The sequence below is a fragment of the Haplochromis burtoni genome, unplaced genomic scaffold (genome assembly GCF_018398535.1).
Source record: "Haplochromis burtoni strain Fernald_Lab_line unplaced genomic scaffold, NCSU_Asbu1 Contig_464, whole genome shotgun sequence".
Lineage (NCBI taxonomy): Eukaryota > Metazoa > Chordata > Actinopteri > Cichliformes > Cichlidae > Haplochromis > Haplochromis burtoni.
Window position 1 is genome coordinate 406,918 of NW_024582825.1, and position 15,454 is coordinate 422,371.

The 15,454-nt window shown below is 42.9% G+C and overlaps 2 protein-coding genes and 1 long non-coding RNA gene across 3 annotated transcripts; 1 reads left to right on the plus strand and 2 right to left on the minus strand.

The window, feature by feature from the left end:
- Positions 1-5,355: 5,355 nt before the first annotated feature.
- Positions 5,356-8,202, plus strand: atp5mf (ATP synthase membrane subunit f). Its single transcript, XM_005946211.3, has 4 exons — positions 5,356-5,456; positions 6,372-6,479; positions 7,852-7,968; positions 8,088-8,202. Exons 1-4 carry the CDS (start codon positions 5,369-5,371, stop codon positions 8,114-8,116), a joined length of 342 nt encoding a protein of 113 aa, XP_005946273.1. The 5' UTR covers positions 5,356-5,368; the 3' UTR covers positions 8,117-8,202.
- Positions 8,203-8,344: 142 nt separating this feature from the next.
- cpsf4 (cleavage and polyadenylation specific factor 4) lies at positions 8,345-11,958 on the minus strand. The gene is made up of 8 exons (XM_042213661.1): positions 11,538-11,958; positions 11,346-11,396; positions 10,705-10,857; positions 10,509-10,604; positions 10,278-10,371; positions 9,973-10,045; positions 9,654-9,812; positions 8,345-8,898 (listed from the first exon to the last, which is right to left on the minus strand). The coding sequence occupies exons 1-8, from the start codon at positions 11,638-11,640 to the stop codon at positions 8,830-8,832; spliced, it is 798 nt and encodes a 265-aa protein (XP_042069595.1). The 5' UTR covers positions 11,641-11,958; the 3' UTR covers positions 8,345-8,829.
- A 2,667-nt stretch (positions 11,959-14,625) lies between these two features.
- Positions 14,626-15,424, minus strand: LOC121812206. The gene is made up of 2 exons (XR_006052917.1): positions 15,284-15,424; positions 14,626-15,195 (listed from the first exon to the last, which is right to left on the minus strand). It is a non-coding gene; the product is annotated as an uncharacterized LOC121812206 (long non-coding RNA).
- Between the last annotated feature and the right edge of the window lie 30 nt (positions 15,425-15,454).

Here is a 15,454-nt window from a genome sequence, read left to right on the forward strand (position 1 = left end):
AATCGCAGGCCAATCGCAGGCCAATCGCAGGCCAATCGCTCAAAGCGGCTACACCAGAGAAAGCCACCCTCCCACATCCAGCCCATCCCCAGGTTATATAACCTCAGAGAGGTGACTGCTGACTGGGCCCAGGTGGTAAACGAGGCCAATGAGCAGCAGCTGTGTCCTGGGGAGAGAGAAGAGCAAGAGAGAGACAGAGGGGTGGAGCAAAAGAGGAGGAGGCAGAGAAAAACACCACGCCCACACAAGGGCAGTATCAGGAGGCCCAGCTAGGGCCGTAACACCCCCTCCCATAAATACAAACCAGTGGTTTGTCACAGAACGTCCTACCCAACTTTTAAACATATCACCTACCACGCACCATAATAACGGTTAGGCATACCCTGCCGAATCTGCCAAGACCTTTTTGATGGGTTGAAAACACTGCACGGGGTTGGCTCAAGTCCCTCAACATAGTGTCCCAAGTGACAGCCAGATGTTTTTTGAGCCATCACATATGGAGAACCCAGCGAATAGCTAGAAGGCCTTTCCGAAATACTTTTCAGACGCTTCTTCGCTGGGTCATGGCGACAGGTATGCTGGTTAGCCAGAGGTGCAGGTTTGAATGTTTGTGTCGTACACAGTGTGTCACACTGCAGGTCTTCTGGACCTAAAAGACGGTCAACAGGTGGCGGACCACAATTAGTCGATCTCTGACAGTGACCAAATGACACCACCGAGCAATTATGCTCCAACTGTCGCCTAGGACTGGCAACTTTGTCCGTTTGTGAACCACAGTTCACTCTTTTGAAAGCAGATCGATTTTCCTTTGAGTTGTCTTTTGAACAGTGAGCAATCAGGTGGCCAGGTTTGTGGCAAAAGAAACAGAGCTTTACTCTGGATCTTGAAACCATGCCTGCATTAGCATTGTTAGCTGGCACACTCCTAGCCCTTGAGACCGACTGTTTCTGTTTGTAGGCCTCACAATTTGCAATTAAATGGTCAGGCTTAAAACAGAAAAAACACTTTTGTTTTGCCTTGGAATGGGACACAAGTACCTCACTCTTTGGGTACTGTGCAGCTGGCACATCACTAACCTTCACTGAGGCGACGCGTTGTACTTTGTACATTGTACTTTCACTTTTACTTCAAACTACTTAATAGATGTTTAAAAAGAACCTGGATACAAACCACAATGCCTTTGTTTTAAATCCTGTCCAGAGAGTGAGCTGGCTTGGCGGAGGTTTGCATTCACTGAGTGCTTCTTGTTACTGGTAATTTTAGGTGCCCGTTGGCACACACCTCCACATTCATATGAAGTCTTCATAATGAAAATAATAAAGTCCAAGCACCAGACGTGAGCCGTGAACACAGTACGTACTCAGCATCATCATTAGTCAGCATACTGAGCAATCCAGTGGATACAGAGCAATAGTATGATAAAAGTGTAGTGTTAAAGTGGTGTGTGGGTTCGGTAAATAATTGCAATACTCACAATGTAACTGTGTTTTGGTCATGAGGCGAGCATGGTTTAGTGCTCCTCTGTTATTTCTGTGCCCAGGTAATGCAGGGAGCTCTTTAAAATTTCATTATGAAGAATTGTATAAGGTACTTTCTGCTGCTCCCCTACTTCCAAAGGTACCACAGCAGCTGGTCCCTCATGTTTAATTTGGTGCAGATTTTATACTTAATGCCCTTCCTGAAGCAACCTTCTTTATGGGGACTTTGAAGCCTGCACGAGGCGTGCATTAGTTCATAACTCCTTGGACTGGGGTTGCGTCTGCCCCTAGGTCTCAAACTGGAAATCTTTTTCATGTAAGGTGAAGGTGCTAACCACTACATCATGGAGGATCATCATAAGGAATTTGATGCTGTGTCTAAAAACCATTAAACATGCGGACTGTAAATCCAAAACAAGGGGTTGAATGATGCTAAAAAGTTTAAGCTTGATTAGGACTTCTGTGGTATGCATCTACCTGGTGTGTTGATCCGATGTGTTTCTCGGGAGGTGCACATCAAGATACGTAGAAGATTGCGACGTAGGATTAAAATGGGGTCGTGGTTATGGCCTAAAATCTGATGCAGAAGTATAACTGACATGTTATTTCTCTTTGGCTTTTAGTGAACCAAATTACCATACAGCTCCACACCTCATATGAAAATTATGATTATGTCTTTAATGTTTTGATAAAATATATTTTTTTCTTCCTCTTGATCTGTTGAACATGCATGAGAGAGATACTTCTGTACCAAAAATATAAAAACTGAGCTGCACTTCCATGGCATTTGGGTTAACATGCATTAAAGAGAATTCAGTCATCAAACATCAAAGAGTCTCTCTCTCTCTCTCTCTTACACACACACAGTGTATTTATGTATCCACCTACAAGGAGAAGCAGAGCTAAGGATAGTGGGTGCTGGACATGCCTGCGAGTCGTCCATCTAATAAAAGTCATTAGAGAGAAGCAGGAAAATCAGTCTAATAAAGGAAAGAGGTTGGTGCTGAGTCTTGAGTCTTGGATGAAGGCCAGAGACACACTAAGCATAATTTAGTTAGCGGTATGTGTGTGTGCATAGAGGTGGGGTTGATACACAGGGGTGTATTGATTGGTGGGTGTGTTTAACAGGGACCTGAAGCACCACAGCACCTCCTTCCCCACTAACACAAACCCCGCTCTGAATGAGACTGTATCTTCAGGTACATTATGTATAAGTGCTACAAGCTGTTGTTGTGCTGCTCATCGATCGCCTCCTTTTCTGAAACCAAAATAAAAAGGACCTGTCTGATAGCGTGTCGGGACACATCAATAGTAAACCCTTCAGGTCAGTATTTCAGAATTCATGAGCACCGATCCTTTAAAAAAGAGAGAAAGAAAATGTGAGAAAACGTGGAGAGCAGCCACCACAAGAACCATACACAGGTTATCCTGGATAAATAAGTCTGCAGATTTCCCATTCAAATTCTGCACAGGTTACAATAGCACTACTGATCAGCCACAACATGGTCTGTGCTCTGACTCCAGCAGGGCCTGCTGTGATTTGACCCGGTGGGTGTGCTCTGTTCTTTCTCCAGGTGTAGCTGCTTCCCTTTTGTACGTCTGACTTGACTCAGCAATAAAGCCAGAGTACTTAATGCCAGAGAGAGGAGCACGCTGGTGCCAGAGAGCCGTTTTGATTTGCACTTTATGAGCTGTGTGTCTTCTGGTGATTTACCCTTCGTAACTTACTCTTTTGTTTGGTGGCCAACTTCTGGACTCTGTTATGTTTGTTTCTCTCTTTTTTTCAAGGTCGTAGCAGAATTCGCATCTTTTACATTTTTATTATTAATAAAACCCTTTACTTGGATTATTTTGCCTTTTAGGTTACTTTCCCACTTCCCCAGTTTAGGCAGGCAACACAGTGACTCAAGGTTTCCCAGCACAGCATTTCAGTGTAAGAAGAATGGGCCTTATTTACTTCACCTTGCCATGTGTGCTGTGGAAAATCAGGGTTTGTAGTCCTGACATTTTAAAATGTATTATGAAGTCCTTTTAAATAAGTAAGAGGCTCTTTTATAATGGAAGTCCCGCTCAGTTCAGCTCTTTGTGTTGCTCCATGTGGATGCTTGAGCGTCGCTGTGCAGCACTGATGGAAGTCCTGCTCTTTCATCTGCTGCAGGGGGAAAGCTGTGAGCTCACCCTAAACTGTACGTTACAAAGGTAACTCTGCTTCTGTGAATCACAGATCTTTCACAAACGGGACAACAAAATCCCACGTGGTAGCCTACAACCGGCCTCTCAAAATCCTTATGCCCTGAAAGATTCACAGAGACCAGTGCGGCTGTTTTGTTCCCTCGCAACTTAACAAGGTTGATGACTCATCCCAGCCAACGATCTTACAAAAACACAATTCCCACTCGCTGATCACCTTGTACTGGCTAATGACAGAACATCCAGAGCTAGCACAGACCCAGAGGCCACGCTGAGCAATTAACCTTAGAAAATGTTTAAGGTGCCTTGAGAAATACTCTGTGAGCTGCATTGACCTAAAGGATGAAAAACAGTTATAAGCTCACATCAGCAGCCTTCAGGTTTCTTTCAGGGACTCCAGTGACCTTCAAGTGGCTTGATCAATGATATAAACACTGCTCCAGTGGTGTCCATCTGAATGAGCCCTTCAGAACAGATAAGAGGTGCTTCATTGCCGAGGAGACTGTTTGAGACGTGTGCTGTTTTTCCCTCCAATGGTTTCCAAACTCACTGGACTGACCTCTTCTGTTATATCAGCCCTTCATCTGTGAGGTGAGGCATCTTTTTGATCACCACATGGACAAACTATGCAACAGAACCGCCAGGCATGAGTAAGGCACTTGTGTTCTAAAGTTAATGGGGGAAGCCTCTGACCCATCTTCAGTCTCCACATACACTCAGAAAAGACAGCTCAGGGGAAGGACCCTGCATGGGGCTCAATGCACCTTTGCTGGCATGAAACTGAGACATTAGGTCATGCTCTGTCTTAGTCCAAAACACAAATGGCCACTTTGACAGTTGCTACGGTCCTTCCGTGTCCTGCCTCTTGTGCTTCTCCTACTATTTGTTTGAAACACAGCTTCCATTAGTTACACAGATGGTGGAAATCCAACTCCAGTGTGCAGGTGTTCTATCAAATGCGGCATTTCCTCTCTTTGAGGCAGACAAAATCTTTATCTGATATACAAAGCAGACCAGGCTTCCCTGAGGTGATGCACACTTGAAAAATTAACTCACAACAACGGCCAAGCTAAGAACTCCCATCCAGAGCTGTGACCAGGCCACTGAGCACAAATCAGTACCTCCAGGAGGTGCATACAACTATTTGCATCTGCAGTGCCAATTTCACACATGTGGGGCAAAACTGTAATCCTAACAAGGTACTAGCAGCACAGGTGCTGTAGCCAAAGTCAGGAAGGAAAGCTGGCAACAAAAGCAGGCTTCTGCAAGTGTGCAAGTTAATCTTTTAAGTCTTTACTCAATCAATAAGTTATAAAGGGCAGATCTCACTCTAATTAAATTTGTGCACACCATTTAACAAAAGTGTTGATTCAATTATGGTGTGCCTGACAAGTTTGTTCCTATTTTTTAACACATGTAGAGACGTACACAGACAACCGGGAGTAACATTAAAAATATCTGAATAATGATTCATTCTAGATTTTTAAAAGTGAGGGAGGGTGAACAGATACAAATTTACACCAAAATAAATAAAAAATTAAGATGTTAATAAACATGAACGTATTATTCAGAGCAGATTACGATAAAATAAAATAAATTTATTTATTTAGGAAATAATAATAATAATAATAATAATAATAATGTTTGTTGTTTGGTTTTATTGCTTTTGCCGCTCTCTAGTGGATTCACTTTAAAACTACATGACCTCCCATAATGCACTTTCTCCTTTTATTCCCATCATTCCTTGCAGCAAACCTTCTGCACCGGTCAAGATGGCGGACAGAGCAGGTACCGTAATGTGCCTTCTCCCAAAAAAATATTGTCCTGTTTTTGTTTTATATGTCATCATCTTGGCATATAACGAGGCTTTTGGGGACTGAGGGGTGTTTTCTATCAGACAAGCCGTGAATTCGTCACTTGAAGGTCTTTTTCGGACTGAAGGCCTCGCTAAACCCTTTGAGTCACGTCAAGGACTTTGCGTGTCATTGGCGAATTTACTGTGAAAATAAATCTGCAGGCCGCTTTTTTAGATTTAACTGCACCTTTCAGAGTGACCTACAGCTTGGATGAAGCTCTAATAATCGTGCTGTTGATAAACGTGTCGATTATATAACGGTTTCTTTAGCTAGCTTGCTCGGTAGCACGCAAACACGGCGCGATTAGCACAAACTAGGATGGTCTCTTTGACCAACTTTAATTGTAAAAAAAACATAAAGAAGAACTTGGGTGCTTGGGTGTCTTGTTGTGTGCTTTATGGTGTTTTTGAAAAGCGGTCCAGCAAACTTTCATTCATTATGTCATCACAATCGGCTACACACACCTGGTAAATGTCAAACTAGCTCCTAGCGAGTCGGCTGCTGTGTTTTGAGTGTAATTGAATTACTGCGACGACTGAAAACATGTTAACAAGTTGTTAATTATTTTGCAGAATTAAGAGCTTCGGTTTTTAATTAGTCTCCGTAACTCTTAGCCTGATAATTATTTGAAAAGTTAATAGTTTATTGGATATTTTAAAAAAGTCAGAAAATATGTAGGGAAATTACAATTTTGTGTCCTCGGTACACGATGTTGCCACTTTTTGTCTTTAGACAAGCGGTTTAAACGTGTCTTTAGATTGCTAATGTTTGTAATTCAGTGGCATGTTTTTATTCTTTGTTGACAGTGTGCATTTTCAGTGATGACGCTCTTTTTACGTGTTTTTAGTTTCCTTAGCTGAGAAGCGGCTGATGGACGTGAAACTCAACGAGCTGGGAGCCTGGCTTGGAGGTCGAGACTTTACTCCCAATGGCATCCTCTCAGCCATTCGCAGGGGTGAGTACATCTTGCTCCGACTACTTCTGGTGGGCAGGAAAAACTTTTTTTCTTTTTTTACCTACTGGAACTTGGTTTTTAAACACTGACTGATTATTTATATACATTTTTTTCAGCTTGCACTCTCTTCCTCACCTCTCTTGTGCACTGTCGGTTGCCTTGGATCTTTGACCCCCACATATTTAAACCCATCCACATTAACTACTTCAGCTTATTGCATCTTTACGGTTTCACCTGTAACGCATCTGTTATGTAAGGAATATGTTATTTATGAGGGCTCAGCTCTGCCTTTGGCTAGGCGCTTCCTTAGTACAGGGGTCCTGAACCTCTCCAGTGACTTTATCAGAAAATGGATATGTATATAAAAATAAACAATGGCTTTGTGTGTGAATATTTCAGTTTTTGGCATTGATCAGATGTCCAACTCCAGGCCTCGGGGGGCCAGTGAGGCTAAATTACCTCCTCAACATGTCTTGAAGTTCTCAAGAGGCCTGCCAATGAACTAATCATTTCATTCAGTGGTGTTGACCCAGGGTGTTATCTAAACTCAGCAGGACACCGGCATGGAGTTCAACACCCCTGATCTAAAACACTCTTTACATTTACCAGCAGTACAATTGTCCTTAAACACAGATTCTTAAAAAAATATTTTACGATGTGCATCATAGCTCATGTTTATCGCCTTGATTTTTGCTGAACCTCAGTAAAAATGGTCAGCATGGCTGCGTAGTTTTAACTCCCAGTTGGTATGGATTCCAGATCTAAAAACAAAAGTGAGGGGAAAATGGAATGATTTCGTCACTTTCACCACCAAGTATTTTTAATCTAAAGCTGGACTTTAGTTAAAATTATGTTGAAAATTGACTGTTTTAAAGTTTTTCGATTTCACTTTGTTTGATATATTGTCTGATTGGGGCCCCTTAAGATTGATTTGCACAGAAACCTGGGTTGAAAATTATACCTGCTCTGTCTCAAAGTGGATTTAAAAATGCTAATTTTAACTCTACTTTTCTTCTGTTTTGTTAGTAATAAGTATAAAATAAAGTGAAAATCCAGAATTGAAGTACAAAATCAGAAATGGCCCACTGGAGAGTAAGAATCTACTCATTTAGGCTACTTTACACTTAATCTTAGTATCCTTCTTTACATGAGGCTCGTGCTTTGTGGTCTTTTATTTTTTTGAATCACAAATTGCTGAAAAATGTCTCTTGACAGTAAAGGTTGCTGACCCCTGTGCTAGTAGCTTTACTTATACTTGGGACACTAATTTGAGAATCTGGCCTCAGTAGTAATTAAGGTCACAGAATGAGTGCGCCTCTTGCATGTATTGAATACTAAACAGGACACTTGACCATGCCGTTTTCTCTTCTAGGCCATGACAGATACTACAACAAGTACATCAATGTGAAGAAGGGGGGCATCGGTGGTGTAGCTATGCTGCTTGTGGGCTACGTGGCCATCAGCTACTTATGGGAATACGACCACATCAGTAAGAAACACACTCGCTTACAGAGCCTCTTTTCTTTCTTTGCACTCGTGTCACAGTCAACCTCACTGGTTAAAAAAAAAAGCTAATATTTTAAACGACTTGTGCTTCTTTTCTTGTAGAACACGATCGCTGGAGGAAGTACCACTGAGCCCCTTCAGGAACGCGTCAGCTCTTTCTATCCTCGGCTCTGTTCATATGTGATTGTTGTGACCAATAAAAAAATAAGGATAAGGATTTACTGTTGTGAGTGTACTGTGTAAATCTCAGAAGTGGCTATGAGAAGATCAGAAGTGAGGGGTAAAAAAAATTAATAAAATCTGAAACAAGAACATTTATTTGTACAGACAGAATATGTTCAGACTGTCAACAAAGCGTCTCTTCCAGCTGCTCTGCACTACCGTACCTGCCACACACAGCTGCTAAACCGAGGCTGAAATGTCCAGAATGAGACCTTTGTAGCTAGTGTGGATTTGGGCACGGAGTACAAGCTAAATTACATTCCTAAGATGTTTATCACATTTGTTCAATTTTTTTTTTTCATGGTCAGACTTGGAACATAGCAGTGGCAGTTGCAGTCACATGACCTGAGGAACAACAGCACCTGTATTGGTGTTTGCAGCAGTCTGGACCCTGGGAGTGACTCTTCAAAGTCACCTGTACTGTACAAACCCAGCAAATCAGGCCGGATGACCTTTTTTCTTGTCACTTTCATGTGTCCACAGGCCCCCCCTCCCACTGTCCGTGTCTGTCGGGCAGCAGTTAGTCTTTAAGAAACACCAGCATGTAGAGCAGTCTTCCCCATTCTCTCTTCTGCTCACATCAGGGGTGGTGCGCTACAGCACTGAGGTGTTCGGCTGAAGGTTACTGACCACTCAGGAAGGCGAGATGGCCTTTAGTACATTTGTTGGCATAGTGGCCCTTCTCGCCACACTGCAGACAAGAGGAAGACGGAAATGAAGCAATTAACGACATTTACTGCATGTTCCAGTTGTTCCCAGTAGCAAGAACAAAACAAACAAATCCTCTAATTTTAAAGGAGATTGTTTTAGGGGTGTTTTCCCTTCTTTATTTACAGTCATATGTGCTGTGAGATTGGTGGCTCTGTTAAAAGTGTACAAGGTTTAAATAATGATATCAGTGAATGTCCAAGTAAACCCTATAACCCAAAACCCCAGGCTGTTGGAACAGCTGCTCCACCCACATTCATACATGTTCAGCATACAATTTGCAAGAGACAGCCAATCAGAAAAAAGTGGGAAGCAAACTTAAAACTGATGATTCCAGATTGTGTTTGAACTGAGGAGCCAGACTCTTGTGCACATTTTTCATCCCAAAGAGATTTGTGTCACCACCTTTTGCTTTTAGGCAAATGTGTAAAGTACTACACTGTGGAGAGCCAAGAAATTCAGAAAATTGTTCCCCTTTAAGAAGCTGGATAAATTCACAAGAGCACCAGTGATCCATCTTATTCAAGGCTCACTGCAACCACGCAGAGAAAACCAGTATTATAGGTAAAACCTTACAAGTGCATCTAAACTTGAGAAAAGTCTGGTTTTAATGATCTAAATGTATGGCCGGTGCATGCTTTGGCAATATAACCAACCACAGTTTGATTAATGATTGCAATTACGACCAAAGCGAGAGACTGGCATAGCTTTAATCACACAGATGTACAGCCGACTCACCTTGTAGCAGGTGACTTGGTCCAGCGGACGAGGCCCTCTGTTGGCATTTAGATTGTTCTGCTGAGACACAGTAGTCGTGTTGTTCTGCTGCCGCTGGGCTGGGATGGAGTTTGTGAGCTGGATTAAGGAGAGCGACGAGCGACCAATGGTAGGCACGGGCTGCGGCAGGAGGCAAGCAGAGAGACCGTTTTCACTGTGCACCTCAGCAACAGGAACGAACAGTTAAACAGAAGCACCGAGAGTCATGCTGATTCATCCTGTCAGATGGATCCACGCCGGCATCGGGATGCATCATTCGAGTGTTTGTGTGCATTCTTACCTTTGCCTGGTTCTGGTTTTGCTGTGGGAGAGGAGGCTGTTCAGAAGCGCCCATAGGCAGCTCAAATCGGGGGCTGTGGAGGAACATCAACGTATAATCTACGTTACTGCAGGGTGAAGTCTCAAAAAACTTTTAATCCAGCTATCCATCATTATAAAATCAAACAAAGACCATTTATACTGGAGTGTAATGTAATGAAATTCCTGCACAATTGCTTGGCAGATTTAACCAACTTAATGTGGAGCAGCGGTCCTATCAGGAATCATACCTGTTGTGTAGGAAGTAAATGTAACAGGACTACTTACTGCATAAATTTACAGGACTTTCCTTCTGGACAGAAGCCCACCAAGTAGTTCACACAGATCACCCTTCTGGTATGTCGGTGTCGGCAGTCAGGACCTGAGGTAAGAAGACGGAGACACAGATGAGGACAAATAATAAGACGTATTATGTTTTTCTCCATTTAAACCACAGAACAGACAGGCTACGTCTATAAGCAGTGGGTTTGTGGTATTAGTACCAGAATTTGACCTTACCGTGTTTGCAGAAGCCTCGGTCATACCAGGGACAGTCTTTGATCTTGGACTCTGGATCTATGTGTAGGAAAGGACACTCCTTGTTGCTGCATTCACCTGTGAGGGTCGCAGAACAAAACATTAATCAGTACGGCATTCATCTGACAAGATCTGTGCAAAGTTTAACCAAATAAATGCACTTATGATGTCAACTCACCGAACTTTGAGTAGAAGTAGCATTCAGGCATCTTGGTCATGTCGTATTCGTGGAGAAACTCGCACTGGTCTCCCTTCTTACACAGACCTCTGAGCCAGTGCTTACACACCACTGTCTTCTCTCCACTGATGTGACGGAACGGACACATCCCACCTGTGAGACACAGTGCGCTCTGTGACCTTCTCCTCATTAAGACACACATGGCTCTCAGTGTCATGCTGATCACTTAAAACACAATTTAGTACTTTAAATTTGGACATTTTTGAGATCAGCAGAGACTGGCCTAATGGCAGGGATTGAAATGGTTACAAAAGTGCTTAATAAAGAAGGGGGGAAAGGTCATTTCCCTTGAAGCTATTAAGAGGAGTAATATAATTCACAACATTATGAAAATGGGCTATTCTTGGAAATCAGTGAGGTGCAGGCTACTGTAGCAGTGCGTAAACAGTATATCTAAGGCTGTATTTAGACATGAGAGGTAGAGCTTGCTTAAAAAAAAAAGGTCAACCAGCACCGATCTGTGCGTTTGAGTGGCGTGAAGTGTCTAAACTTTAACTTTACGGAAGTTAAAGAGTTCATTGTTGGGGCCGTTCACGCTGCAGTGACATCACCACAGAGTTGAGACCATGTTGTGATTTTACCTTTCTGACACGCAGCTCTCATGAAGAACTCGCACACAGCAGACCCGGACTCTGCAGAGACACACACGATCACAGGGTCAATGAACATAAGTAGTCAGTGGCGGTCAACTCTCCCCTCGTCACTTTTACCGTTAATTCCGCTTAAGGTTAACCCGCAGCGGGCTTAGTACCAGCTAGCATCCCAGCACTTACTATCCATGCCGGGGAAAGGCAGCGGCTGGGCTCCCAGCTGCTGCTCCACGGCAATCTCCAGGTCAAACTTGATGTGGTCCACGTTGGCCAGTAAATCCTGCATGTCCGCTGCAGTCTATTCACTCCTCCGATCAGATAAATGTCCGTTTCGGTTAAGCTAGCTCGAAGTCTAGCTACTAGCTACCAAGTTCCCTCTCAGCCTGCTAAGGCGGCTAGCCAAGCTAACTGATAAGTTAGCACCAAACTCCAAACTCCGATACCGAGAATACAACAGATGCCGTAGTTTATAGGTCTAATGTCGGTTTTAAAGACAAACCATGGACACGACCGGCCCGTAAATGTTTGTATGTCCCCGAACTACTCCTTGTTCTGTGTGGATGATGGGAGGCGCGCAGGCTGACCTCCGACCTGACAAAATCAGACAAGACTAAACGATCGCAGAGCGCTTCGTTAAATCCACAACTCAACAGTAAGTTTCAGTTTTTCCACATGATGAAGAAATGCTGCTTTAGTAAAATCTGTCAGCATTTCTCTTTGGGCTTAAACTGTAAGAAATGAGAAAAATTACAGGAAAAAACCGTGGAGCCAAAACAGAAATTTCTATAGTAGATCATTTGTAATCTGAATGTAGGAGCATTAAAATCAGAAATTACTGTAGTGTAGCATGAATAGCCAGGGGGGAGCTGGAAGGAAAAGATGTAAAACTGACTACATTTGGATTCTGGTGCCCCTTTATGTCTGACACCATTGGTACAAAACATATTTTATATCAGTCTGTGTGGTTCAGAGGCCCGACAAGGTTTTATTCAGCTTCACTGAAGTGTTTTTTTTTTCTTTATAAAATCCATCACTGTTGCTTTCGTGCATTTATTATGATTATTATAGAGCTTCTCAGTGGGAAAGCTGAGGGTACTGGGATGTGTTATTTTGATCTTCAATGATTGATTGATTGAATCTTTATTTTGAACATGTTGAAAAAGTACAACAAAATAGAATTAAAAGAGACAAATGAACAAAGCAAAACAAAAGGAAAACGAGCAACCACAACTCCAAATAACATTCATGTTCAAAAAGGAGCAGGAAGAAGCATAAGCTTATTTAATCCCACCCCTTTTCCACTATCTAGTATCAATAGACTACAGAAATACAGTACAACATTATAGAGCACGTGACGAGCAACAGGGTTGGGTAGGGGAAAGGAGTAATCCCAGGCAACACAGCAGCCATCCTGCCCCTCGCCGTCTCTCCAGTGCGGGTCCAGACCCGCCTCATGTTCCCAGGAGGCAACAAGCATCGAAGGCATTGGAAGGGGAGGGGGGGATGTGTGAGTGCTTATCAATGTAAGTGTATGTGTGTCCGTGTCCATAGTTCAGCTGAGACAGTTTCCTTCGCCCTACCAGGCTAAGTAAACAGTCTATCAGCCAACCCAGGTGGCCTTGCATAGAGTCGTTATCAGGGAGTTTTTGTTCGGCTCCAGCCTTGAGCCCACAGCTGGCGCCGAGGGGATATCCGCATTATGATGTTGATGTTGTTGATTTTTCTTTTATGCGAGCAGCTCATGAGAATTTCAAAGCTGTTCTTTAACACTCCGACACTGGTCTCTCAATCTCCCGTTGGAGAGCCGCGAGCTTCTCCATGATGTTATCAAACTTGCGCTCCGTGGTGTTGTCATTCTTGTGCTCAGAGAGCCGATTCTGAGACCTCACGACTGCAGTGAGCTGTCCCACGATGTAATCCAACTTTCTGAGCGGACTTCTCCTTGATCTAACCCAATATACGCTCAGAGGTGTTATTCTGAGTATTCACGGCAGCCGTAAGCTTCTCCAAGGTCTTAACCATGCTGCACTCAGTGAGCCCATTCTGAGAAGTCGCGCCTCGTCCCATCGTTTCAATCCCAGCGGGCAGCCTTGGGGGGGTTTGAACAGCCGGTTCCGCTTTCTTAATTCTCCGATAAGCCAGGGCCAAGCCAGCTCCGATCAGCAAGAACCCTGTTATCATGGTTCCAAATAGGTAGATATCTTCAGCGTCCTCGATCGACAGTCCCGCCAGGCACACGATCCTCCATGTCTGCCACCCGTCCATCATGTATCCGGCAGGGAAAGTCCCTCCAGGGCACTCGGGCTCTCCCGAGCCCAGACTTCTCGTTGAGAAAAGGGTGTCAATAGCATTCAGAGACCAGTTGATCAAATCCATAATTCTCTTTTAGGTTTTAGAGAACAGACTGTGAGAGAGTGTTCCAGGGAAAGTAATACACACGAGACAAGACAAGGACACAAGAGGCTAAGCAGGGAAGATAAGGGAAGGAGGAGAGGAGAAAAGTGCGACTGCAAACAAGATTCTAATCTAAAATAATCAAATGTATAGATTAAGAAAAATTTAAAACCCCCAAACCAGTGATTGTACCAACATTCGTAGTTTTCAGTAGAAACATATCAGATCCTTGTTTCCAATAAAATTGGGACACCACGTAAAATGTAATTAAGGTTGTTTGTTTAATTTAAAATTGGTACAAAAGCAACACATGAAAGGTAGAAAATTAGATTTATCTTTTTTTAATTGGATGCCAGCAGCATGCTATGCTGTTTCAGTGTTTTCTAATGTCCTGTATCACCTGATCTTTCAGGATTACTGACCGTTTTTCCTGAAAGAGACTATGTTATAGCATATACAGATTCATACAGCAGTATCCAGTTTGAGTGAAAATCCAAGTCCAGGATATCTCTTCACTGAGAATTGTACTAGGAAGAAAAAATGTCTACTGGAGAAAACTTATTTTCACCCTTTGAAACCAACGTCCAGGTTTCACAGGAACACAGGGTCTGGATATTCGACTCTCTGTGGACTCGTTCTCATCAAGGTGATTTGAATTTTAATGACCCCTTAACTTTTATTCTACCAGAATTTTCATTTGTCCAGTGCTCTTGTAATGGCATTCCAGCCAGCATCAGCTGTTTTTCTATTGCTGCTAAATCAAGATTATTAAACCACTGTAAGCTTCTAATATCTACTTAACTTAATCAGAGTCCAGAGCACTGATGTACTTAGACTGGGGAAAAAAATAAAGCAAAACAAAACATAACAGCTGAGGTTTCGTTCATTCTTAGTTTATTCAGAATGTAATTATTTTATTTTCAAAGTTGTACTTACGATACTATATACTGAAAATGTGGTAGTTTGCTACAAAACCTCTGAAGTGTAACCTTAATAAAGATGAAAGTGAGATTTCTGATGAGCTCAAAGCTTAAATATGATTGTAACACCCGACCATGAAGCTAAATGGAAAACACGTAAAAATGGGAAAGGCTCAGTAACAACACAGAATAATTCGATGGTTATTAAATCTGTTTGAACAGAAATCGTGTCTATCCATGCGAACTGTGAGTCGACAGTCAAAATAAAGGAAAAACAAAAACCCAGCATCATATGCCTTCGTACTAATCTTCTTGAATCATCCGTTCAGCTGCATTTAGAGTCTGAACTGCGCTCTACAGCTCGGGTAGACCTGGCATTGGGAATTGTCCGGCGAAAGCCTCCACCTCAGCCCTGATCTCCGCTACCCGCTGCTGGAACTTCTCTCCCTGGGATAATGCCTGAACAAACTCCTTCAGAGTGGCTTTGGGATCCAGACTTTTCTGCACCTCCACAGTCAGTTCAATGCCTGCGGAAGAATGGAAAGCATGGGTTATTTACATTTTGTTTGTGAGAAATCTTTTTACACCAATTCCTCCTTTAAAGAAATAAATTACCTCTGTGAATGAACTCAGCCACTTTCCTGAAGTCATTCTCCACCAAGCCTCTGGAGGTAAGAGCCGGCGAGCCGAACCTCAGGCCGCTAGGTCGCAAAGCACTTTTATCTCCTACAAAGATGTACGAGAAAAACTAAGAATGGGACTTTGCAGAGACACGAGTGCCAATTT

Excerpts from the sequence above, each read along its gene's own strand:
- atp5mf (XM_005946211.3), top strand. The coding sequence starts at position 5,369 with ATGACCTCCCATAATGCACTTTCTCCTTTTATTCCCATCATTCCTTGC. Across the intron at positions 5,457-6,371 it reads CAAGATGGCGGACAGAGCAG|TTTCCTTAGCTGAGAAGCGG; the intron begins GTACCGTAATGT and ends ACGTGTTTTTAG. Across the intron at positions 7,969-8,087 it reads ATGGGAATACGACCACATCA|AACACGATCGCTGGAGGAAG; the intron begins GTAAGAAACACA and ends CTTTTCTTGTAG.
- cpsf4 (XM_042213661.1), bottom strand. The coding sequence starts at position 11,640 with ATGCAGGATTTACTGGCCAACGTGGACCACATCAAGTTTGACCTGGAG. Across the intron at positions 10,858-11,345 it reads GAGAGCTGCGTGTCAGAAAG|GTGGGATGTGTCCGTTCCGT; the intron begins GTAAAATCACAA and ends TGTGTCTCACAG. Across the intron at positions 8,899-9,653 it reads ACCAAGTCACCTGCTACAAG|TGTGGCGAGAAGGGCCACTA; the intron begins GTGAGTCGGCTG and ends TCTTGTCTGCAG.